Raw genomic sequence first — 24,689 nt, forward strand, 5'->3', positions numbered from 1 at the left:
ATTTTATATAACGATTTGAATGAAAAAAAGAATAATAAACACTATTTTTTAATTTTATATTTAACCAATGCTATAAACATGTAATTTTTAACATTTTCTATATGTGTTTTTTAGTTTTATATTTGTATTTCTCATTTAATATACTAGCATATAAATCTAAAAAAATATATAAATCATCTAAAAAAGAACTGAAGAGTAATTAATTTATTAGCTTCTCAAATTTAATATTTCTTTTTAATAGTAGTTTTTAATAATCAGGCGCACGTGGTCGTCGTCGGAGCTAGCCAGAGAAAAAAAAATACAAATTGAAAGGAATCCCAAAAATAATTTCATAGTAAACCGAACCGGAAATAACCGGGTTAAATTTACTTTGGGACTAAACCGAAGAACGGAAGAAGAACCCTAGTTTTTTTATCTCTCCAGTCTCACTCACTCTAAAACCCCAAACAAAAAAACACGTTTATTGACACAATTTGCTGCAATTTGTGTCTGTGGAATCGGGGAAAAAATGTCGACGACTCATCAATTAGTTACTTCGATGATCTCTTCTTCCTCATCCACTTTCTTAGCTCCTTCCAATTTTAATCTCAGGTGCGTGTCCGTTTTTTTGTTCTTTTACCCTCTCTTTGCTGCTAATAGGAATCTAGTGGGGATGAAGACAAGTTTTTAGAAACTAATTCTAGTTTCGTCTCCTGCCGTATGATTGCTTATCTCTTTTATACTTGTCCTTTGGTTTTGCTTAACTGAAATTGTGCTAAAGTGGCTTTTATTTATTTATTAAGCCGTTGTTTGGACAGAGGACAGTGCATTTGCTTGTGATGACACACTATGATCATTGATTTTGTGTGTCTTTATCTATCTTTTGATGGTTTGGTTTATGCTTTGTGATCTTTCTTTTGCTTTCAGAACTCGCAATGCTTACTACTTACCCATGGCTAAACGGGTCAATACTTGCAAATGCGTTGCAACCCCGCAAGAGAAGATAGGTAACTCTTAGTGTTACTACTCTTTTCAAAACATAACTCCATGTTGTTTTTTTTTTTTGCTGTAATGATTAAGAGTCTTTTTTAGCTGTTTACATGTTTTTGTTTTTTCTTAATGTAGAATATAAGACGAACGTTTCACGGAATTCAAACATGTCCAAACTTCAAGCTGGATACTTATTCCCTGAGGTTTGTTACCTGTTACTGTCTTGCTACTACTATATAAGTTTTGTAATATCTACTATCGGAAATTTTCACAAGGAGTGGCCTTTATTCACTTACCGGTACAAAGTTAACATTTTTTGAAAGCTTGCAGTGATCTGATATATGAATAAGACATACCCATTGGATTTCATGTGTAGTAGTAAGCTTAAAAATATCCTCATTGAATATGGTGCTTCTCTTTTGTTTTGGAAAATGCAATCAGATTGCAAGGAGAAGGTCTGCACACTTGCTGAAATATCCAGATGCACAAATTATTAGTCTTGGAATAGGCGACACAACTGAGCCAATTCCAGAAGTGATCACTTCTGCAATAGCAAAGGTACCTCCATATCTTTACATATTTTAAACTGATTTTACTCTATTCCAAGTATGCATTATGGTTCGTTTTGACCAAATAATACATTTTCATCATTTTTTTGTTTTGGCATATCTTGATTTCTACTTTTTTACGATCCTGCGATTAAAACTTGAAAGAAATTGTTCTGGTAGCTTAGTTTTTATAAAATTATAGTACTCGACCATGTAATTTCTAGAGAATAATTATGTTTTCTCCTCTGGCAGAAAGCTCATGAGTTGTCCACAATAGAGGGATACAGTGGTTATGGTGCTGAACAAGGTGCAAAGGTCAGTGTCATCCTTGTTGTTGGTTCAATATTCTATGCTTTTGCACGTCATGTTAATTTTGAACCGCTGCTAAATTCAAGAGATGGATTTAAACCTGTTTCATGTCTTAAAAAATCTTATAGCTTCATTTGTTAAGCCTTTCTGATTTATCTAAACTAAACCTTGCTTTCACACATTTGAACAGCCACTTAGAGCTGCTATTGCAAAATCATTCTACAGCGGGCTTGGCATAGGGGATGATGACATTTTTGTTTCTGATGGAGCTAAATGTGATATCTCACGTCTCCAGGTTTGTTTTATCCCCTGAATATTCTTCTTTAATTGATACAAGATTAGGAAAGCTGAGCAGTTGTTTCGTGATTCCACTTCTTGCAGGTTATGTTTGGTTCCAATGCTACAGTTGCTGTTCAGGATCCTTCTTATCCGGTAATTAGGCAGATATAAAACGAAATTCCAGTTGTAGTCTTGTCTACTTTTGCTTCATATTACCTTTTTTTAACGGTTTATCGTTTTCCTCTGGGGTAATACAGGCTTACGTTGACTCCAGTGTTATTATGGGTCAGACCGGACAATTTAACACCGATGTGCAGAAGTATGGAAACATTGAGTACATGAGATGCACTCCAGAGAATGGCTTCTTTCCCGACCTATCCACTGTTGGCAGGACCGATATAATTTTCTTCTGTTCCCCAAATAACCCTACCGGCGCTGCTGCCACGAGAGAGCAACTAAAGCAGTTAGTTGAATTTGCAAAGAAGAACGGATCCATAATAGTGTATGATTCCGCATATGCAATGTACATGTCTGATGATAACCCACGCTCCATTTTCGAAATCCCTGGAGCAGAAGAGGTAACAGAGTGATTGATTATAACATTGAAAGGTTCATTTTTTTTCAACAACTTCCATCATGGGGACAACCGTTTACAGGTTGCTATGGAGACAGCTTCGTTCAGTAAATATGCGGGTTTCACTGGAGTTCGACTTGGTTGGACCGTCATCCCAAAGCAGCTACTCTATTCAGACGGCTTCCCTGTTGCAAAGGACTTCAATAGAATTGTCTGCACTTGCTTCAATGGTGCCTCTAATCTCTCACAAGCTGGTGCTCTTGCTTGCCTTTCCCCAGAAGGACTTGAGGTTTGCTTATTATTAGCCAAAGTCTTTATCACGAAACTTAAACAAGTTCCCACGAGTTCATTTTTTTTTGTTTTAAAAAACCATTGCAGGCAATGCACAAGGTGGTTGGATTCTATAAAGAAAACACAAACATAATCATCGATACATTCACCTCTCTCGGGTACGATGTATATGGAGGAAAGAACGCGCCTTACGTTTGGGTTCACTTCCCGAAACAAAGCTCATGGGATGTGTTTGCTGAGATTCTGGAGAAGACTCATGTGGTTACAACACCAGGAAGTGGGTTTGGACCAGGTGGTGAAGGGTTTGTTCGAGTTAGTGCCTTTGGTCACAGAGAGAACATCTTAGAGGCATGTCGCAGATTCAAGCAGCTTTATAAATGAAAAAGCCTTGTAACCATAATCATCATCATCACTCTCTTTAATGACTTGATTTTGAGTTCAAATAATGTGTCTCTCCATTGTTTCCTTGGAACTGTATCAAGCTAATAAACCAATGTTTGTTTTAATCAATTACTAGTATTTTCGATTAAGGTAAAAAGTGCAAATTAGTGAAGTATTGGGGCTAAATCAAATATCTAGATTTTGGACTGAGAATTAAGAAGGGTGTTTCTGTAATTTTAGGTTTGTTAAGCACCATGTGTGAAAATATCCGAAAGACGAGTGTCGTCGTCGTCGTCTTCTCTCATCACCGAAAGCTTTTGTTTGATCCTTTCAATTCAACAATGGCGATTCCTCAGACGAAAATGGAGCTTCGGCCTATGGGAAACACAGGGCTTAAGGTTAGCGCCGTTGGTTTTGGTGCCTCTCCGCTCGGCAGTGTATTCGGTCCTGTCGCTGAAGATGATGCAATCGCCACCGTGCGGGAGGCTTTCCGACTCGGCATCAACTTCTTCGACACCTCACCGTAATCACTTCTCTCCTTAATCTTTGCTGGAGATTATCTCTTGACATTTTCAAACGAATTGCTGATTTTGTGAGAATTAGAAATTTAGAAACTGTTACAAGTCAGAAGTGAATTTTTCAATTTAGCGAAGACTCTAACGATATGTAGTTTCTTGTGGAATTCATATTAGGTATTATGGAGCAACACTTTCTGAGAAAATGCTTGGTAAGGCCCTGAAGGCTCTACAAGTCCCTAGAAGTGACTATATTGTGGCGACAAAGTGTGGAAGATATGAAGAAGGTTTTGATTTCAGTGCTGAGAGAGTAAGAAAGAGCATAGACGAGAGCTTGGAAAGGCTTCAGCTTGATTATGTTGACATACTTCATTGCCATGACATTGAGTTCGGGTCTCTTGATCAGGTTTTTTTACCTCTTTCTTTCTTTCTTGTTTATTTACTTTCACTCACTGTTTGTATCAACCTTTTACTAATAACTGTTCCTTTCGTTGCTGGCTCAGATTGTGAGTGAAACAATTCCTGCTCTTCAGAAACTGAAACAGGAAGGGAAGGCTAGGTTCATTGGTATCACTGGTCTTCCGTTGGATATTTTCACTTATGTTCTTGATCGAGTGCCTCCAGGGACTGTAGATGTGATATTATCGTACTGTCATTACGGCGTAAATGATTCAGCGTTGTTGGGTTTACTACCTTACTTGAAGAGCAAAGGTGTGGGTGTGATAAGTGCTTCTCCATTGGCAATGGGTCTTCTTACAGAACAAGGTCCTCCTGAATGGCACCCTGCTTCCCCTGAGCTCAAGGTTTGGCATTTACAAAAGGATGTGATTGTGTTTTATAACCCTCGTACTGGAACATAGGCTAGTGTTAGGATACCTTTGCAGAATTCTCTCAAGCATAAACATGTTGTCTTTGATAGGCTTAAATGCTATACTTTGAGTCTGACTGTTCCTCTGTTTCTTAACTTGGACTACAACTATATTGTGATGATTAGAGAGAGTTCAGAGATTGCCTAATGGCTTCTCTAACCGGCATCAACTTATTAGCTGGTCTTTGATGGAAGTATTAAGTAGAGGATTTATGAGCAGACTGGTATGTGGTTGATTTGAGGTCTGGGAGAGTAGGGGATGCTTTTGAGTTAATCCCTAGGTTTTGGGATTGTTCGTTGTTCGAAATTTTACTTTGATTCAGTGAGAAATACAGGATGATGACCCTGATTGTTTTCTTAACAAATTGTTCTCACATATGAATTTCATAACCCGTTGCTGCTTTTATTTTCTTATGTAGTCTGCATGCAAAGCCGCAGTTGCTCATTGCAAATCAAAGGGTAAGAAGATCACAAAGCTAGCTCTGCAATACAGTTTAGCAAACAAGGAGATTTCATCGGTGTTGGTTGGGATGAGCTCTGTCTTACAGGTATCCAAATCTCAGGGTTTCCCTCTCAAGTCCCAAATTTACCGTATCTATGTGAGAATTGTAGTTAAATATGAAACATGTGATGTTATCTGAATCAGGTAGAAGAAAATGTTGCAGCAGTTACAGAGCTTGAAGGTCTGGGGATTGATAAAGAAACTCTGTCTGAGGTTGAAGCTATTCTCGAACCTGTAAAGAATCTGACATGGCCAAGTGGAATCCATCAGAACTAAAAACATCATTATGTCATTATGTTTTACAGTGTAAGTTCGGTTTGATATGATCATAAAGTATCTTGGCAAACGAAATTAATCAGAACATCTTTGATGGAATTCATTATTATATAGATTACAAACACAGGGTGAGATTATGGAAGAAATAACAATATGCTTATATACAAACACATAAAAAGAAACGGAAAAACTTGATCACAGGCAACTAAGTTCAATAGCTTCTTGGAACCTCTTGTCATACGTCGCGGGATTGCCGAATAGCCAAAGACTAAACTTCGAGCGACCAGAACTTTCCGATGAGTTTATGGCCGGAAGAAGACATTTAACAATCTGCGGCGATGATGGTTCCCCTTGTGGCTGCAGAGTATTGTTTCTTGTTAGCTGCTGAATTAGAGGATAGGGGAGCATGAACATCGCAGCTGATGATGCCATTGATAGATGTAAATCTGTGTTAAACTCAGGAGAAAGATAGAAGAGGTTTTGAGTGCAAATTGAAGGAGATTGCATTTGATGTGTGTATTAATAATATGGGTGGGAGAGGATAAAGAATGAAAGGGAGTAGGTATGCGTGCGTGTTTGTTTCTTTGGGACCAAGGAAGATTGAAACCGAAGTTTCGGTCGTTTACTATATCCAAAATAGAGCCAATCATTTCGTGACATGTTGGTAAAATTGCTAACTTGCGCCGAAACCATAGCTACCTAACTTGTTCCGATGTTATCATATAGATAAAGAATGTGTGACGACAATACCGTGTACGTCGACTAGTGGCATGGCTTGGGACCTAAATACAAAACTACAATATCCAAATTAAGAAAAGACTTTTGAGTGCTAACTCTATATATAAATTAGGTTGACTTTAGAAACTGATATCCGAAAACTAAAATTTGGTAAAATTGATAAAATTTCGTGATAAAAAAGAACTGAATGTTTTTTCGTAACAATCGTCATCAACTAAACTTTTGCATGCCAAAATGGTGAATCATCAAATCTATATAATAATAGCAAGGGAAAACGGCCAATTCCTCCATAAACTATGTTACTTTATCGCATACATACACGAAACTTTCATTTGTGCCTATTTCCCCATTAACTACGATAAAATTTGAATATCCTACATAAACTATGTAAATTCGGTTAAAAACCACAAATCGTGAGACGGTGTTAGTATGTCGTTAACATATGATGACTAGGATGCCACGTAGAGTTACTGAACGACGTCGTTTTGTTTTTTGAAAGGGAAAAAATTAAAATACGATGTTAAATACTACAAAATCAAGACTTGAACACATGACCTCCGATGCTCACGAGCGAATCAAAACCATCTGGACCACTGTGATATTCGTTTCTAACCCAACCGCATATATAAATATATATACAGGGCAGATGCACAAATTAAGAAAAGTAACTAAGAAAACAAAACCGTTTTCTCTGTTCTTGCTTCCTCTTTTCCGATAACATGTGACTGATCGTGGCTTCTTAATCATTCTTTATGAATTTCAAAAATTGGGATTTCTTCGGTGGATTAGATCGAATTTGCTATAAATAATGTTTCCATATCGATCTTTAATAGTCCAACTTGATTTTGTTAAAGGGAAAGGGAAAGGGACATCAACATAAAGTTGAGATTGAAATTGAATTGGAGACGCATTTAAAATCAATCTCTGCAGTTAGGGATGGAGACGCAGCAGAATGAATGAGCCAAGGAGAAAAGGAAAATCAGAGAAGAAGAAAAAAATTAGGGTTTATATTTCTTAGTTGTTCATAAGGTTTATATATATATATCCGTTTGTACCTACAACAAATAATACAATAACTAAGTTGGTGTAAGACTGTCTCATCGAAGAAGAGGTACCGGGTTCAATTCCTAGTCTTGCTATTTTTAAATAAAATGTGTTTTCTTTTAATATATGAAAAATTGAAAACGACGCCGTTCTGTAGCTAGTCAGCATCCTAGTCATCATATGTTAACGGAACAGTAACACCGTCTCAAGATTTGTGGTTTTTAAACGAATTTGCATAGTTTATGTAGGATATTAGAGAAAAAAGAAAAATGGAGACTGAAGTAAAGAGAAACAAGCAAACAGATGATGAAAGCAAATAAAGAAAGAAGAAAGAAATAAAATTAGAGAAAAATAAAAATGGAGCAAACAGATGATGAAAACAAATAAAGAAAAAAGAAAGAAATAAAACTAGAGAAAACAGAAAAATGGAGACTGAAATAAAGAAAAACAAGCAAAGAGATGATGAAAACAAATAAAAAAAGAAGAAAGAAATAAAATTAGAGAAACAAGAAAAATGGAGACTGATGTAAAGAGAAACAAGCAAAGAGATGATGAAACAAATAAAGAAAGAAGAAAAAAATAAAATTAGGAAAAAAGAAAAATGGAGACTGAAGTAAAGAGAAACAAGCAAACAGATGATGAAAACAAATAAAGAAAGAAGAAAGAAATAAAATTAGAGAAAGTAGAAAAATGGAGACCGAAGTAAAGAGAAACAAGCAAACAGATGATGAAAACAAATAAAGAAAGAAGAAAGAAATAAAATTAGAGAAAGTAGAAAAATGGAGACCGAAGTAAAGAGAAACAAGCAAACAGATGATGAAAACAAATAAAGAAAGAAGAAAGAAATAAAATTAGAGAAAGTAGAAAAATGGAGACCGAAGTAAAGAGAAACAAGCAAACAGATGATGAAAACAAATAAAGAAAGAAGAAAGAAATAAAATTAGAGAAAGTAGAAAAATGGAGACCGAAGTAAAGAGAAACAAGCAAACAGATGATGAAAACAAATAAAGAAAGAAGAAAGAAATAAAATTAGAGAAAGTAGAAAAATGGAGACCGAAGTAAAGAGAAACAAGCAAACAGATGATGAAAACAAATAAAGAAAGAAGAAAGAAATAAAATTAGAGAAAGTAGAAAAATGGAGACCGAAGTAAAGAGAAACAAGCAAACAGATGATGAAAACAAATAAAGAAAGAAGAAAGAAATAAAATTAGAGAAAGTAGAAAAATGGAGACCGAAGTAAAGAGAAACAAGCAAACAGATGATGAAAACAAATAAAGAAAGAAGAAAGAAATAAAATTAGAGAAAGTAGAAAAATGGAGACCGAAGTAAAGAGAAACAAGCAAACAGATGATGAAAACAAATAAAGAAAGAAGAAAGAAATAAAATTAGAGAAAGTAGAAAAATGGAGACCGAAGTAAAGAGAAACAATCAAAGAGAAGGTGGAAATAAATAAAGAAAGAATAAAAAAATAAAATTAGAGGAAAAAGAAAAATGGAGACTGAAGTAAAGAGAAACAATCAAAGAGAAGGTGGAAATAAATAAAGAAAGAAGAAAGAAATAAAACTAGAGAAAACAGAAAAATGGAGACTGAAGTAAAGAAAAACAAGCAAAGAGATGATGAAAACATATAAAGAAAGAAGAAAGAAATAAAATTAGAGAAAAAAGAAAAATGGAGACTGAAGTAAAGAGAAACAATCAAAGAGAAGGTGGAAATAAATAAAGAAAGAAGAAAGAAATAAAATTAGAGAAAAAAGAAAAATGGAGACTAAAGTAAAGAGAAACAAGCAAACAGATGATGAAAACAAATAAAGAAAGAAGAAAGAAATAAAACTTGAGAAAATAGAAAAATGGAGACTGAAGTAAAGAAAAACAAGCAAACAGATGATGAAAACAAATAAAGAAAGAAGAAAGAAATAAAACTTGAGAAAATAGAAAAATGGAGACTGAAGTAAAGAGAAACAAGCAAACAAATGATGAAAACAAATAAAGAAAGAAGAAAGAAATAAAACTAGAGAAAAATAGAAAAATGGAGACTGAAGTAAAGAGAAAAAAGCAAAGAAATAATGAAAACAAATAAAGAAAGAAGAAAGAAATAAAATTAGAGAAAAAAAGAAAAATGGATACTGAAGTAAAGAGAAACTAGCAAACAGATGATAAAAACAAATAAAGAAAGAAGAAAGAAATAAAACTAGAGAAAACAGAAAAATGGAGATTGAAGTAAAGAAAAACAAGCAAACAAATGATAAAAACAAATAAAGAAATAAATAAAATTAGAGAAAACAGAAAAATGGAGACTGAAGTAAAGAGAAACAAGCAAAGAGATGATGAAAACAAATAAAGAAAAAAGAAAGAAATAATATTAGAGAAAAAAGAAAAATGGAGACTGAAGTAAAGAGAAACAAACAAACAGATGATGAAAACAAATAAAGAAAGAAGAAAGAAATAAAACTAGAGCAAAATAGAAAAATGGAGACTGAAGTAAAGAGAAACAAGCAAACAGATGATGAAAACAAATAAAGAAAGAAGAAAGAAATAAAACTAGAGCAAAATAGAAAAATGGAGACTGAAGTAAAGAGAAACAAGCAAACAGATGATGAAAACAAATAAAGAAAGAAGAAAGAAATAAAACTAGAGCAAAATAGAAAAATGGAGACTGAAGTAAAGAGAAACAAGCAAACAGATGATGAAAACAAATAAAGAAAGAAGAAAGAAATAAAACTAGAGCAAAATAGAAAAATGGAGACTGAAGTAAAGAGAAACAAGCAAACAGATGATGAAAACAAATAAAGAAAGAAGAAAGAAATAAAACTAGAGCAAAATAGAAAAATGGAGACTGAAGTAAAGAGAAACAAGCAAACAGATGATGAAAACAAATAAAGAAAGAAGAAAGAAATAAAACTAGAGCAAAATAGAAAAATGGAGACTGAAGTAAAGAGAAACAAGCAAACAGATGATGAAAACAAATAAAGAAAGAAGAAAGAAATAAAACTAGAGCAAAATAGAAAAATGGAGACTGAAGTAAAGAGAAACAAGCAAACAGATGATGAAAACAAATAAAGAAAGAAGAAAGAAATAAAACTAGAGCAAAATAGAAAAATGGAGACTGAAGTAAAGAGAAACAAGCAAACAGATGATGAAAACAAATAAAGAAAAAAAGAAAGAAATAAAATTAGAGAAAAAAGAAAGATGGAGAGGAGAATGTTCTAGGGACTGCAATATGTGTTTGTGGTGCAGGTAAAGACAAAGTGTGATCGTGGAATCAAGGCAATGATGAGGAGGATGTTCTAGGGACTCGATTTGATGTTGTCTGGTATTGCTAGGTTGCTAGAGTTGGATCATTAGAAACATTGCTAGGTTGCTGGTTTCATGTTTCCTGATGTTTGGTTATTGGATATTGTTTATGTTATACTATTAGTTTATTATTGGATTATTATTGGATATTCGTATTGTTATTCTGCTGTTGATTGTGATTGTGGTTAGGTGGGTAGTAATATTAACACATTTGTTATATATAACTCACCAATTATAATTAGGGTTTAACCGATGATGGTATAGTAAGATGAGAAAAAAGAACAAATATTCCAAGTTTCCAACGATGCTTTGAAAAGAAAAAGAGAAGAGAAACCATGTGTGAACGTGTATTTTGAGGAATCTTGCTGAATGTAAAAACTTTAGAAAGAAGAGAAGAATATGTTCTATAAGAAATTCCAAAAAACCAAAAAAAAAAGCAAACCACTTTGCTTCGATCACCACCGATGCTTCCTCTCTTCTCTCGAATCTTCCACTAAAGTAGAGATTCCTACACACACTTTTGACAATTCCACCGTGTTTTCACTTCTGTTAAATGTACTTTTCAAAGATTATTCTCCACAAATTCTTACCCAAAACATACGTTGCTTGATTTTATTATGATTTGTAATAATTAATAATTTATATCTTCAAGCTGTGTGTGTGTTCTTTGTTTGGCGAATATAAATACACGTCAACAACAAGGACACACTTGCGCTCTAATTATTTCCTGTGCTTCCATCTTATTTTATAAGTTTTTGCTACTCAAAACCTATAATAATTTAGATATTAGTTTTCTTGTTAATTTTGTGGCCAAAATATGAGCGATCCAAAGTATGCATATCCTTACCCGGCACAAGGAAATTATCCACAAGGACCACCGCCGCAGTATTATCCTCAAGGTCCACCGCCGCCGGTGGGAGTACCACCGCAGTATTATCCTCCACCACCAAAGCGGAAACCTGGTTTTATTGAAGGACTGTAAGTGTTCTGTTTTCTACGTTTCACTAGATTAATTTCGTTTCTATGATTAAACTCTTTGCAGATTAGGGAGTTAACTAAGATCAGATAAATTTGAACTTGTTAAGATCTTTTGGAATTTACGAATAAATTACTATGTTTGTTGATAGTATTTAATGTGTGTGTTTCCCGGTTTTTGCAGATTAGCGGCTCTGTGTTGTTGCTGCTTGGTGGATGAATGTTGCTGTGACCCGACCATTATATGTATTGATTAAGTTATAAGAAATCATAATCACTCACTCTATATCTGTGTTAATTCATTATGGTTGTTATATGCGATTTATTATTTAATAATCGTTGCAATTCCATGTGACTACTTGCTTATTACTTACTTACTTACTTTCTAGTCTTTTATATATATCATAAATTTGTTTGACTAGAAAAAAACAATGTGTCACAAATTTCTGCAGCTCATGAATGAACTAGTAAAATCAGATCATTTATTCTGATTTCTGATTTCTTTATAGACAGAGAAAATGAAAATGTGTTTTGTGGGAAATCTTGAAATTTCAACTTGGAGTTACGTTGAAGCGTATTCGATACGTGGCAGCAGGTGGATGTTGATGTGCATTTTATCGAAACAAGGAAAAGTGGGGACTCACGTGCCCACTTATGAACTTAGAGTAAGCAAATCGTCTTTTTACTCTCTCTTTAGTCAGTGCAATTGGACAAGACAGCAGATCGCATTTTTGTCCGAATCTTTCTAACGGCGGAACTAAGCGAATATCAAAACTCCTTTTATAAGTAGGTTCGAATTTTGTGTAAATACACGCTGATCCAAACAAATCGAAAAACTCTTAAACGAGCACCATGTTGAATAATAAGTAAAATGTTCCAAATCTCTCGTTGCACAAAGAGTAAAGAGTCTACAATTTATAAGGTCGTCATGTTGATATGGAACTTAGATGTCCAAAAAAGAAGAAAAAAGGTTATGTGGACCGATATGTAATACAACTTATTAAGTTAAAGCCATCGCAAGAAATCGGAGTGAAAGAGTTTGCTTCCCGTTATTGTTTGCAGGGAGCATTCGAAACAAATAGTAAACCTATATATCACCTCCACTCCCTTTAACAGTCAAACCAATGCAGGCTCCAAAACCCACACTGTCCCAGTATTTCCTATATAAATTCTTCATTTAACCAACACATAAATTTAAAACCAAAACCTGAGAGAGCCATTAAATGAATGAAATGCGTTATCACAGTCTAGAGATTTTCGATATTTGAATCATGTTAGAATCCGTATCCATTTTGGTGTTGATCTCCTGCTCTTCTCGATCTTCTTGTAGTACTGGGAGATGATGCTGAGTGTGAACTGCTTGTGGAATACTTTGAAGATGTCAGCAACTCCTGATGTTTTGACATCCCTGCTGACACCGAATCTGCTTCCAGAGGCAACTCATCTAGTGTCTGTTTAACCCACAAAAAACATATGGTGGTTAGATGAATATCAAATAGAAATTATTGAGATGGAACAGTTTAAGTTTTTTTTTGGTTAAATGACACTTGAATGTACAGAATTAGTTCTGGCTGGAGAAACATACCCTGTAAGCTTGCTGAAGAACGTGGAGAGTCTCCTGCGTACGTTTCCGTTTACCTGCTATCTCTTCTGGCTCTTGCAACATTTCTTCAAACAAGTTCTCCCTGCACCAGATGACACAACTAGTCAGTTCCAAGAGACTAATCCAAACACATATGTGAGGAATAAAAAAAACAAATGCAACACCTGTAAAGCTTCTTGATGAAGACGTTATGCAGCTCACGTTTTGTGTGGTTTACCTGAAGCATTATAAAGAAATAGTATCAGCATCTTCGATGTTCGGTTACTTTAAATATAACAACAAAGTTATGTTGCACAAGATAGACGAACTGCTTATCATTGTGACTCTTTTTAAGAGAGAAGTTAAAAAAGGAATCAGATATCAAGGTGCTGATATATTGTAAAAAACTTGGAAGCGATGAGGGTACTTGCCAGGAAATGCATGATTGCTTTTGGTACCGAGTCCTCAATATTCTTCCTTACAATGTCATAGTATGATTTTAGTAACAGCTTTGTTATCTGAATCTCAACTGCTTCCTGTTCTGAATGGGTTTCCGAAGGCCTCAAGACAGCTGGGGGCTTCAAAAGCAAAGCAAACAGTATGAGTCAAACAGTTAAGCACATATTGACAATATGAATCATCTAAGACAGCACAGGAGACACACCTCTTTTAGATAGATCATCGATAAGTTATGAGACATATCCTCAACAGTTTCACTGAATTGTCTGTTTAATAAGTTATCTTTAGTTACTGCTCGAGTATCACCCCCTCGGAAAATTGAAGGGATACCCCACCTTGTATCACTCGCATTTGCTATCATATATCAATAAAACCAAAATCAAAATCTACCCAGAAATATAAGCTATTAGCTCATCAAGATAAGATATAAGCTATTAGCTCATCAAGATAAGATATGATGAAAAGGAAGGCTAAAAATGACAGCGATGGAAGTATTACCAGCTGGTGCGGCTTTTTCAGCATCTGTAGATAAAACTCCCTAAGAACAAGTAATGAGTTAAGTGTCAAATAGTCGCTCTTTTACTTGAAAATGTCTTATTTGCTCATAGATCTATAGGGCCAACCCACAGTGCACGATGATAAAACATTTGAAATGACATACCTGATCAGCAACAATTCCATTAGCTTGCCTACCGAGAAAGGATCTAGATTTCACCTGACTCGCGGAAGTAGATGTTCTATCAGGCTCCACTGTGTCCTGCTACGAAAATTTAATCTATAAGAAACAGTGCAGAGCATATAAGAAAAAAAACCAATTTTAATGTACGTGCTCAGAGTACTTCATACTTTTGGCCTTGCCACAGGATGGGGAATCCTCGAAGACTTCACTTGTTGCATTGCAACTTCCACGGCCTTGGTTCCACCAATAAAATTTGGATGTGAAGTGTTTATGTAATCCATCTGCAAACGATATTCAAGAAATTAACACCACCATTAAAGCAATCATGACAACCACCAGCACTTATAATTTAGTTCACAATTTAGAATAAAGTAATCAATCAAAAGCGAGGAAATCACCGCTCAAGATTAAAAAAAGATTCAACAACTCAAATTCAAACAAATTCTTGGGAAAAAAATTCTAAAGATTTTCAAATCACAAAACAAACCTCCATATCAATGATATCTCCGATCATTGCTTCTGAGGGTTCAAGACCTTCTCGCAGGAAATCCCCAATAACCTCATCCATGCGCTTTCTCAGGACTGGGAATCGCTGTAACTCATTCATCATACATCTATGGCTAATCTGTAGAGAAAATTAAATTTATGAAGAAAATGAAATGAATGTTATCATTTATCAACAACAAGCCCAAAAAAATATTACCTTTATTAACTCATCAAAAATGAACCTAGCGCACTGAAGGCTAGGATCTAACAAACGAGATATTTGTCTCCTAACAAGAACTTCAAATGGTACCTATGCAGAATAGAATGAAATCAGAAGACTGTAATTAGATATCATGGCAAGTGGAAAAAGTAGAGAAACATATGTATGCTTGGAAGCCCTGACAACCAGGATAACTTTCACACATGCTGAAACATGTTAAGAAACCTACATCTGGAACAAATAATGCGGATCTTGGACCAGTTGCATTCTGAATTGCAGTCCGAATATCATCATCTGTCAAGTCTTCACATGGATCAACCTCCTGAAGAGGCAATGTGAAGCAAGTCAATCAGTCTAAATTTACAGGAATCCACGTCATGTAGCTCCGAAAACATACACAGACAAGGAACTGATCAAGTAATAAAAGTTCAGATACTCAAATTGACAATTGAACGTCGTATGGACTCAACATCTATACAAACTGGGAACAAGTCTTCCCTAGAAAGCATTTAGTAGTAAAACGCCATGCCTCAAAGAGCTCAAAGTCAGAAATATACTACATTACTTCCATGTGGATAATGTCACTACCTAAACTAAGAAATATAGCAGAGCCGAAGCTCGGTAAAAGTTTATATTGTCGTTCGAAGGTGTAAAGTTTCTCTATCTATGTCAATGAAATGAACCTTGAACATCGAAGATCATAAGTGTATCAAATAAAAGTAAGGGCAAGCATTGGCTAAAGGTAATTTATAACAAATTAACAACGGTTCTAGCTCAAGGAAAAAGGTTAAAGATGTACAAACGAACCTCCAAACTCTTAACAAAGATTGACTGAAAAATATAGTGAATTCTTGCTCCTCCAGAGAGCTCGGACGTAGACATTTCTTCACTCTTCCCTTCCAGCAATGAAGAGTATGCTGTTTAAACACAGTTAGCCATGAGACTCACTATGAACCATCCAAAACATATAACAAATATCCATTGTCTCAACTGCAATATCGTCTTCAGATATTACCTTCACAGTATTTAGAGAGAAAGTTGAGGAGAAGAGCTCCTTGACCAGCCTAAGAATTTCAAGGATAGTTAAGACCCACAAAATAGGTAAGCTTGACTAGTTGAAGTAAAAATAAAAGAAAACTCATAGACATGAAGCATGTCATAAAGAAATTAAAAAGGAGATTGTAAGAAAGTCTCTTCAAATGTAAATCCTTTAAACAAGTTAAGTACTCATTGGCCGACAATCTTTCCTACAAATAAGAACACCTTCAAATGCTAATTTTATGAATGTCACGAACTCTGAGCACATACATGAGTAAAAGGTCTTCAAATGAAAAGACTCAAAGCAAGCGACACCATAAGATGGAACAAATGGTACAAAAGCCAATAACAGCGTTATTGCTAATAATAAATTATGATAAATGGGTGGCTAATTGGGCAGTAAAATACATACCCTGGATTCAGTTATTTCACCATAGCTCTGATGCTCCTTAGCTGTAGCAACCAAAGCATTACTTATACGCGACTTCAAATCGGGAAGCAGCACCTTGATATGTTGAACAAGGATCTAGAAAAAATGCAACAGAAAGGCTAGCTTCCATTAGACATGTTCTAATATAATAAGTACCAATCTCAGGTATGAAATATACGACATGCTATCTATTAGAAGTAAGAAAGGAAAAAAAGGACTTCTCAAAAAAACAAAAACGAATTTATCATATGATCCTGTTTCATCAGAAGATATACATGTGAGGGCAAAAAAATATCCTGCAAAGGCCCTTTTCCAGACTAGGGTAGAATCCACACAAGCCATGTAAGTAGCCTTAAAATGTGAGTAATGCAAATAAAACTCCAACATCATCCCATATAAGATATTTCAACATAGAGAAAGCGTCTCCCTTATGCCTTCCTGAACACTGATAGAAAATAAAGAAAAAAAGAACTCTCAAAACTGCAGAAAGTACCTGATTTAACTTCTTTGCTAGCTGAGGGATGCCCAAACGATCGGTAAGACCATGGTAAGCCTGTAGGAACCAAAAAATTTGTTATAATCAGGAAAAGTAGCAAGAGTATCAGAAAGGGAATAAAAAAATGCTATCATACTGGACGACTCCGGAAGAATTTCTCCTCTGCAATAAGTGCATCCTTGATTGTGCGGTTTAGCAATATATCCTGTTCATAACATAAAAAGGTTAAAGTAAAATTTTACACTGTAGATGGAGACACCACAAAAACTAGACAAAAAAAAAATATATCACCATTGCATTAAAATGATGAAATTGGAAGAAAAAAAAGCACTGCGAAAGGTAAATTAATAAAATAAATAAAGGAAGAAGAGGCAGCCTACTATATGATAGCAAGAGAAACATAAAACAGATAAGCACAGAAGCAGAAGTAAGAAAACGCAAGGCACATAAATGAAGGGCCACGCAATGAAAAACAAATAAAAAATATAATCGTTTGAGCAACCATGGGTTTACCTCCTGGCAACGATTTACAACTCCCACATATCCAAGTCGAAGAGGAACAACATTCCCAAGTAGGAGGTTTCGAGCATCAGTACCTTTGTCCATAATATCCAACTGAAAACATGATCAAAAAAATTTGGGTAAAACACATGAAAATCAGGGATGCCTATCTTTTCGGCTAAACTACAATGACATTAAAACAAACGTTGGACTAGGAATACGCACCTTTGTGATTACACCTATCGTTCTACGACCTGGAGACGGTAAAGATACAAAGGAAGACCAAAGATGAGTAATGTCCAAAAGAAGAAATGTTTCTTTTCATTGGATACTTGTGAGCAGAACTTACCATCAGGATCTGCATTGCTAGAAATCTGAAGAGCATCAGAGTTAGCTAAATCGGTATTAGCAGGGGTAACAGCGAGAATCAAGCAAGTATCTGACTTGATGTAAGACAAGATCATGGTTCTAATACGTGCTTCAATGTCGGAAGGCTGGTCACCAACAGGCACCTTAGTAATACCAGGCAAATCCACAAGCGTGATATCCAATACATTAGGTGAGTAAATCGTAAGACGAATCTGTTTATCTGCTACACCTTTGTTCTCTCCTACTAATCTATTCGTCTCAGCCTATAAACATGTATTTGAAAATTCATACATTAATTAATAGCTAACTAGAGAAGAAACGATAGAGCAAAAAGGAAGAGAAATTAAAAAAGAAACCTCAATCTCACGACGAATCTCAGAGAAATCATAGATACGAGTGTGTTCAGGAAGGTGACGAAACTCGCCCCACTCGTCATCGGATCCGCCATTAGAGGGTCGTTTAGTCTGGACGAGCTGAAGAACAAGAGGACGACGAGTGCAGATATCATTACCACGGGGGAGAAAGTCACGGCCGACGAGTGCTTCAAGGACGCTAGACTTGCCACTGCTTTGGCTACCAACAACAGCAACCTGAGGAAGCGCGATCGAAGACTGGCTTCCGAGCTGAGCGAATATGTCCTGTAGCTTGTTAACAATCGGAATCACGGAAGATCCCAACGGCGCGGCCTTGGTGGTGGCGGTGGGAGAAGGCGTAGACGGAGGAGTTTCGCCGGTGACTTCTTGCTCAATCGTCATCGATGGGGGATCGGAATTTTGAAAGAATCAAGAGGGCTAGGGTTTTTGGCAAAATTTGGGTAGAGTTCGTTCGTGCACAAGAGAGAAGAGAAGAAACTGGAGAGAGATGGTCAAATTATTATACTCTTTTCTCTCTGATTGATTTTTTTTTTTTTGGTTCGTGCTCAACTCTATCTATCACACACAATACAGACGACGCTAACCTCTTTTTTCTTTTTTTTTTTTTCTTTTTTCTTCTGTATTTTGTTTTTCCGAATTTATATTAAAGATAAAAATTAGTTTTACTTGCGCAGGAGTTTTAGAACCGTGATGAAGAGTTTTATTTATTAGTAAAACTTAAATTTTATTTCATTATGAATTTTTATTTTTAATTTAACCTTGATCTCCAAGGTCCCAAAGTCCAAAAAGCTCCCATTTTCATAAACTTTAACAAAATAAATATACTACTTACTAAGCACATTCTAACAAAATCAACCGAATATATATTTGTGGAAAACAACATCACGATCGAGAATCGAGAGATAAACGAAAAAGAGTTTCAAATATATACTACTTTTTTTATAATACCGAGCTACATAAGATTAAACCGGCTGATGTTCTATTTAAACCGGACGAGGTGTGGTTAAATTATTCAATTGTTCGGTACGAAAAGGTTTGAAACCGGTTAAGTGTGAGTATCTGTTTTTCGACAGGACAAAGAAGTTGGAGGATGTGTCATCAAATCATTAATCAAGCTGTCTTCATCAGATTGGAAAGATTCTCTTTTGCTCAATCCTATTCTTCTTCTTCTTACAACATTCTCTCTAAGGATCTAATAAGGAAGAAGAAGAAAGAAAGACAAGAATGAACGTAGAAGAAGAGATTCAGAAACTGGAAGAAGAGATCCATCGTCTTGGTTCTCGTCAGACCGATGGCTCTTACAAGGTCTCTCTCTCTTTCTTTCTTCTTTAGCTCTTCTTAGATCTCCCTATACAATCTGGAATCCACAATCTCTTATCTCAAGAATCAAGATCGTCACAATTTCTCTGGCTCAGATCTAAAATATAATAAAAATGGTTGATTGATATGAATCTGATCTTCAAAGATTGATTTGTTCAGGTGACGTTTGGAGTCTTGTTCAATGACGACCGATGTGCCAACATCTTCGAAGCATTGGTTGGGACATTGAGAGCCGCCAAGAAACGCAAAATTGTTGCTTTCGAAGGTGAACTCTTGCTTCAAGGTGTTCACGACAAGGTTGAGATCACTCTCCGACCACCACCACCACAAGCTGCTGCTCCTGCTGCTGCCTCCTCCTAAGTTCCCATTTATAATCTTTAGATTCTCTCTGTTTGTGTGTTAAAATGATAAATCACCAAGACCAATGTTTTCCATTGCTTCTCTCGAGCTATTTTGCAATTGTTGCATGCAACAAATGTATTAACAAGAAATATTTCTTCTCTTCTGCCCTTATATAAACAGAGCTATACAACAGGGAATCTCATAACAACGCTTTACCAAGTTTACATATCCTTTAATAGCAATATCTGAAGAAACAAACATTAATTTACATATACATCTAAAGAAACTTCACCAGCTTTACAATCCAGTTTCCTTTCTGACCAAAGTCTCAGAATCCAAGTACTTGACTGCATGTGATCAATGATTCTCTCTTGCGTGTTAAATCTTGCTGCAAGTTAGGCACCTTAATCCAAGCTCCAGAGAGAGCGAGGAGCTCTATACAGGTTCAAGAAAGACAAGAGTGAACCCTGATCTTGAAGTAATCTTATCCTAGGCATAACCTATCCCATGACTCTGCAAATAATCTAAACCATTTCAGTTACACCTTTCTCAGTGCCGACTCGACTTCATATCTACTTGTGTATCTACGAGTATACTTACACAATGGTTACAGCCAGAAGAAAACCCTTCCTCGATTGTAGAGCAGAAGACCAAAAAGAAACTAGGCTTGAAGCCTCAGGCGGTTGAAGAACATCACAAAGTGATATTCAGGTGCCCAATAGACGAATCCGACGACGGGTCCTCCTTTTACATACTGCATCAACCACATCACACACAAAAAAGTTGTCAACATTTTAAGTTTCCGTCATGAAAAAGTTAGTTTTAGTTTAGTGAGAGACGAAGAGAGGAACCTTGCCATCGAGGATTACAAGCTCGCCATCTACCCATCTCGGATTACGAAATCCAGGATCAGCAAGCCTACCTTGTCCTTTATATCTGGCAATCTGCATTTTTATGAAAATCTCTATTATGAAGCTACACAAACCAGAACTTCAATAAGAAGTTAAGAACATAGAACTTAATGATAAATCTGAATAGCATTTTAAGCACACCACTCCAAATTCTTCGGGGATGAGTCCTTTATGTGGGAGCTCATAACGTCTACCAATCTTTGCCCGAAATGCAACCTGTCATGGGATAAGACTGTGGTAAGGCACACATCATGATATGGCAATAGAAAAGTAGTATGGAAGAGTTACTAAAAAAAGAAGGATATTATTTATACAACCAAGTGACTATTGCATGATAATACTGCTTTCCTATGTAGCCAGAAAGGTAACAGCGTGTTTTTTTTTACCAGATTGGTAACACAGTCCTTTGATTACGCAAGTTCTTAACAGTGACCATAAAAACTACAAGTTTTCATATCTGTCTTAATACCTCATACAAGAAAAAAAAACATAAAGCTAACCTTCCCAGCAGGCACATAAGGATCTCCGGTTAATTTCACAGCTTCGACATATTCATAAAATTCAATATCTGTTGGCTTCTTAGACTCCTTTCCACCTTTCCACTGGCCAAATTTGCGTTTTAAATGGATTACTTCTGATGTATACAGCCCATGTGCGCCAATATAAAGTCCTGGATAGAGAAGAACATGAAAATTAAAATCCATTTCATACTGAGACCTGATGTGAGAAAATGGTATTTTCAAGGAAAGTTACAAAATTGAAAGTCTTCTATCGCATAGACTCAAAATTAATGTCCATTTTCTTTAGAGAGACACAAAACAACGCACATTCAATCAATTTACTCACTCACCGTCCAAAGGATCTAGTGATGGTGTCACATCAATGCGACGGAATTTCGTCAAACCCGACAACTGTTGACGGTTTTGAGCCTGGCTGAGAGTGAGGCTTAATAGTTCCCCAACATCCTTCAGCATCTGTAACATGGATTTCTAGAATAAGCTGCGGCTCCCTTTTTGAGGTAAAACAAGAAGAAAGAAAATAGCCAATAAACACAGCAAAACAAACCTTGACAGAAATCTTCTTCTCTTTCTCAATTGATTTGGCCAGATCAACCATAATGTTATCAATCCTACGTCTACTATGACGGCTACCTTTTCCATCAATTAGTGTACTTTCTACACCCTTAGACTCTTGTACGTTTAAGTCTTTCTCTAAGCGAAGATAAAACGAAGATTTCTCCACAGATTCCAGATTGGCAGGGGATCGAAGCGACTCTTTAAGAGGTTGGTTTCCAGAAAGCCGATCAACAATATCGCCAATAACAAATTTAACTGCGATTTCTCTCCCTCCTTTGTTGTCAACGATTTCATCAGTCACAGATTCCAATTCGATGTCAGCATCTTTTTCATCGATTTCAGCCTTAGTGCTGTCTTCCACATCTATATCTTCTATATTAAGATCGTTCTCTTCATCTTCCTCATCAGCTATCTGCTCAATAACTTTTGAGATGAAATCCTTGTCCACCCTTCCTGGCGCAGTTACTTTCATAACCTTGACCTTGACCCCAGGAATCATATCTCGCAGGAAACTTTGGAAACCAGAAGATTCCTCAAGGAGATCAGAATCATCATCTGAGTTATCACTCTCTTCATCTTCACTACTCTCGACGACAATATTACCCGTATCTTCCTTCCTTCCCGGTGAAGTCAAAAACCTACCAGAATTTAAAGTTCTGGAGGGCATAGTAGGTACGTCTGGAAAAATCTCCTTCCATTTCAAGTACACAGCCTGAAGAAGCACACATCCCAGTTTAACATCGAAATATATCACTCCATCTAGATAATTTGTAAACATTCGTCTTGAGAGATAACGTAGGGAAATCACACTTTGCTATCTACTGAAAATATTCAGCTTCCTATAAAGAACCAAATGAAGCATACCCCCCAAGTTCATCAACTAAACCGGAACATGATTCTCCAATGAATACCCCAATTACTCAATTTGGACAGTAACACCCTAGGATTAAGGAGTAAAAGAACCTGCTTTTTGTAGTTCCCTTTTCCATCATGTGTCAGAAATATTTCAAAAAGAGGAGCACCAGCAGCAGAAGTACTAAGTTGCCTGAAAGAGAAAGGGTTGTCATATAACACAATCTTTCAAAACAAAGAAGGACCTATAAATTTTTGGCGTTTTGATACACAGATAAATTGATAAGCAAAGAAGATAGATAAAAGTACCGAGGATTATAACTTCGTGCCACATATCTTCCATGCTCTGCAGTAATTTGAACAATAAGACCAAAAGGATCTTTGACATCTTCTGAAATACCTGACCACCAACCTACCTGCCAGCCATATAGAGAAAACGATGTAACACCAAGAAGAAGCTAAAACCACGGTTATAAATGAAACGAAACAAAAAAAAAAAAAACAAATAACGAGCTCACCAACCCAGCACCAGCTTTGTCTCGCAAGTCTACTGCATCCTTGTAACGCTCTTCTAGAACAGCTCTCTATAAAAAATAAATGCAAAAATGGAATCTTTTCAGAATCAAATACAAGTATCCCCAACAGTGTTGTTAGAAGCTATGATCATAAAGGAAGAGGTAAATTACATAGAAACTGGACATGACTTTGCCAACAGCATCATTAGTAGCTGCAGCTGCAATTGCCACCTTAAGGCTTGCAGCATCTTCATAGTCTTCTCGCTTGATGGCTCGTTTCAATTGCGACTGTACGTACACCCAAAAATACAAAACCCCATCTCATTAGAACAACAATATCAGGAATGAATCATGAAAAGGAGGAACCTTTACCTTTAAGACGGAGAGAAGACGGTCTTGGTCATCGACAAGTTCGAAATGCTTCTTCCATCGCTCCCAATCCCAATCGTCTTGGTTCTCGTTGATATTCCCCGAATCTTGCTCGACGTCGTCGTCGTTATCCTGATTGGAGTACCAGCTCAAGACCGAATCGAAGCTTTTGATGGCGCTTTTGAGGACGTCTTGAATCGCGGAGTCCCATCTAGGGCTATCATCGGAGGAGGAGGAGCAGCGGCAGAGAGAGGTGGGATCGGGGAGGCGATGAGGAGGGTAAAAGGGTCTTTTGGAAGGAGTGAGCCTGGATGACGTGGCAGCAGCGGCTGGGGAAAAGGTGAGATTTTGTGACGGCGGCGTGGATAAGGAAGACATCGCCGGAGAGAGAGATGAGAGATGAGAGATGAGAGAGAGCTTTTGAGGAGGAATCGAATATATTTGTGTTGTGTGGATGAAATGGGCTTTGATGATTTGATATTTTGATTTTTGTCCAACGGAATCGTGTGTGTGTGTGTATGTGCGACTCGTGAGTGTTCTTTTTATTTATGTATGTTGTTGTGTTATGTTTACTTAACCAACCAAACCTTGAAAACGTTTATTTTGTTTTTTGGTATGCGGATGGATAGAGAGCAAACGAACGCAATACTTTCAGTTTCGGGCTATCTCTAACGTAAGCTATAGATAGTTGTTTTGTGTGCGAGTTAATTAGAGTACAGTACATCGTTATTAAAAGAGGCAAAAACAAATGAGATGAGATGAGTTTTTTTGTTTATTTGATGTTTTCTTTTTTTCTTAACATGAATGAACCCTTTCTGACCCTATAACAACTAACTTAACCTCACAAGTCACAAAAGAGGAAGATATGTCGTATCCATTGAACATGTGACTAGGCTGGCTGGAGTGCAACCAACCACTCTCCCAACTCCCAAGTGACTCTCTCTCCCATAGGGAGGGACCTATGTAGAAAAACTTCATTAACTCTAATTTCTCTATTAGTAAAGTTAGTAAATTTGATCAAAATTGGATACGTGGAGCCTCTGAATTAGTATTTTATTAGAACCGACTCTGGTTTAAATAAAAAAAGCTTTGAATGATGATGATGATGTG

The 24,689-nt window shown here is 36.2% G+C and overlaps 6 protein-coding genes and 1 long non-coding RNA gene across 9 annotated transcripts; 4 read left to right on the forward strand and 3 right to left on the reverse strand.

The window, feature by feature from the left end:
• On the forward strand, positions 422–3,483 carry LOC104729881 (LL-diaminopimelate aminotransferase, chloroplastic). The gene is made up of 10 exons (XM_010448907.2): positions 422–591; positions 907–986; positions 1,105–1,172; positions 1,411–1,527; positions 1,770–1,832; positions 2,017–2,121; positions 2,208–2,258; positions 2,363–2,683; positions 2,762–2,968; positions 3,058–3,483. The coding sequence occupies exons 1-10, from the start codon at positions 509–511 to the stop codon at positions 3,349–3,351; spliced, it is 1,389 nt and encodes a 462-aa protein (XP_010447209.1). The 5' UTR covers positions 422–508; the 3' UTR covers positions 3,352–3,483.
• Positions 3,617–5,630, forward strand: LOC104729882 (L-galactose dehydrogenase). Its single transcript, XM_010448908.2, has 5 exons — positions 3,617–3,874; positions 4,044–4,272; positions 4,370–4,669; positions 5,154–5,282; positions 5,381–5,630. The coding sequence occupies exons 1-5, from the start codon at positions 3,693–3,695 to the stop codon at positions 5,510–5,512; spliced, it is 972 nt and encodes a 323-aa protein (XP_010447210.1). The 5' UTR covers positions 3,617–3,692; the 3' UTR covers positions 5,513–5,630.
• On the reverse strand, positions 5,588–6,086 carry LOC109127869. Its single transcript, XM_019233329.1, has one exon. It carries the CDS (start codon positions 6,017–6,019, stop codon positions 5,708–5,710), a length of 312 nt encoding a protein of 103 aa, XP_019088874.1. The 5' UTR covers positions 6,020–6,086; the 3' UTR covers positions 5,588–5,707.
• On the forward strand, positions 11,014–11,979 carry LOC104729883. The gene is made up of 2 exons (XR_758350.2): positions 11,014–11,563; positions 11,745–11,979. It is a non-coding gene; the product is annotated as an uncharacterized LOC104729883 (long non-coding RNA).
• LOC104729884 (dynamin-related protein 3A-like) lies at positions 12,519–18,758 on the reverse strand. Of its 2 annotated transcripts, none has more exons than XM_010448910.2 (20): positions 18,177–18,758; positions 17,801–18,083; positions 17,677–17,705; positions 17,464–17,565; positions 17,087–17,155; positions 16,948–17,007; positions 16,437–16,550; positions 16,002–16,050; positions 15,794–15,903; positions 15,216–15,308; positions 14,984–15,076; positions 14,768–14,905; positions 14,448–14,561; positions 14,263–14,361; positions 14,100–14,139; positions 13,807–13,955; positions 13,574–13,720; positions 13,328–13,380; positions 13,146–13,245; positions 12,519–13,011 (listed from the first exon to the last, which is right to left on the reverse strand). In XM_010448910.2, the coding sequence occupies exons 1-20, from the start codon at positions 18,573–18,575 to the stop codon at positions 12,835–12,837; spliced, it is 2,418 nt and encodes an 805-aa protein (XP_010447212.1). In that variant the 5' UTR covers positions 18,576–18,758; the 3' UTR covers positions 12,519–12,834. The 2 variants fall into 2 exon arrangements, with proteins under 2 accessions (XP_010447212.1, XP_010447213.1); XM_010448911.2 differs by having other exon boundaries at positions 14,263–14,358; positions 18,177–18,757.
• Positions 19,331–20,016, forward strand: LOC104729886 (costars family protein At4g33640-like). The gene is made up of 2 exons (XM_010448914.2): positions 19,331–19,499; positions 19,674–20,016. Exons 1-2 carry the CDS (start codon positions 19,419–19,421, stop codon positions 19,872–19,874), a joined length of 282 nt encoding a protein of 93 aa, XP_010447216.1. The 5' UTR covers positions 19,331–19,418; the 3' UTR covers positions 19,875–20,016.
• On the reverse strand, positions 19,964–24,080 carry LOC104729885 (protein EXECUTER 1, chloroplastic). 2 transcript variants are annotated; one of them, XM_010448913.2, is made up of 12 exons: positions 23,583–24,080; positions 23,382–23,498; positions 23,214–23,279; positions 23,005–23,111; positions 22,807–22,888; positions 21,833–22,555; positions 21,618–21,741; positions 21,268–21,437; positions 20,909–20,983; positions 20,708–20,800; positions 20,457–20,610; positions 19,964–20,380 (listed from the first exon to the last, which is right to left on the reverse strand). In XM_010448913.2, exons 1-11 carry the CDS (start codon positions 23,955–23,957, stop codon positions 20,518–20,520), a joined length of 2,025 nt encoding a protein of 674 aa, XP_010447215.1. In that variant the 5' UTR covers positions 23,958–24,080; the 3' UTR covers positions 19,964–20,380; positions 20,457–20,517. The 2 variants fall into 2 exon arrangements, with proteins under 2 accessions (XP_010447215.1, XP_010447214.1); XM_010448912.2 differs by having other exon boundaries at positions 19,964–20,369; positions 23,583–24,079.

This window comes from Camelina sativa, chromosome 12 (genome assembly GCF_000633955.1).
Source record: "Camelina sativa cultivar DH55 chromosome 12, Cs, whole genome shotgun sequence".
NCBI classification, from domain to species: domain Eukaryota; kingdom Viridiplantae; phylum Streptophyta; class Magnoliopsida; order Brassicales; family Brassicaceae; genus Camelina; species Camelina sativa.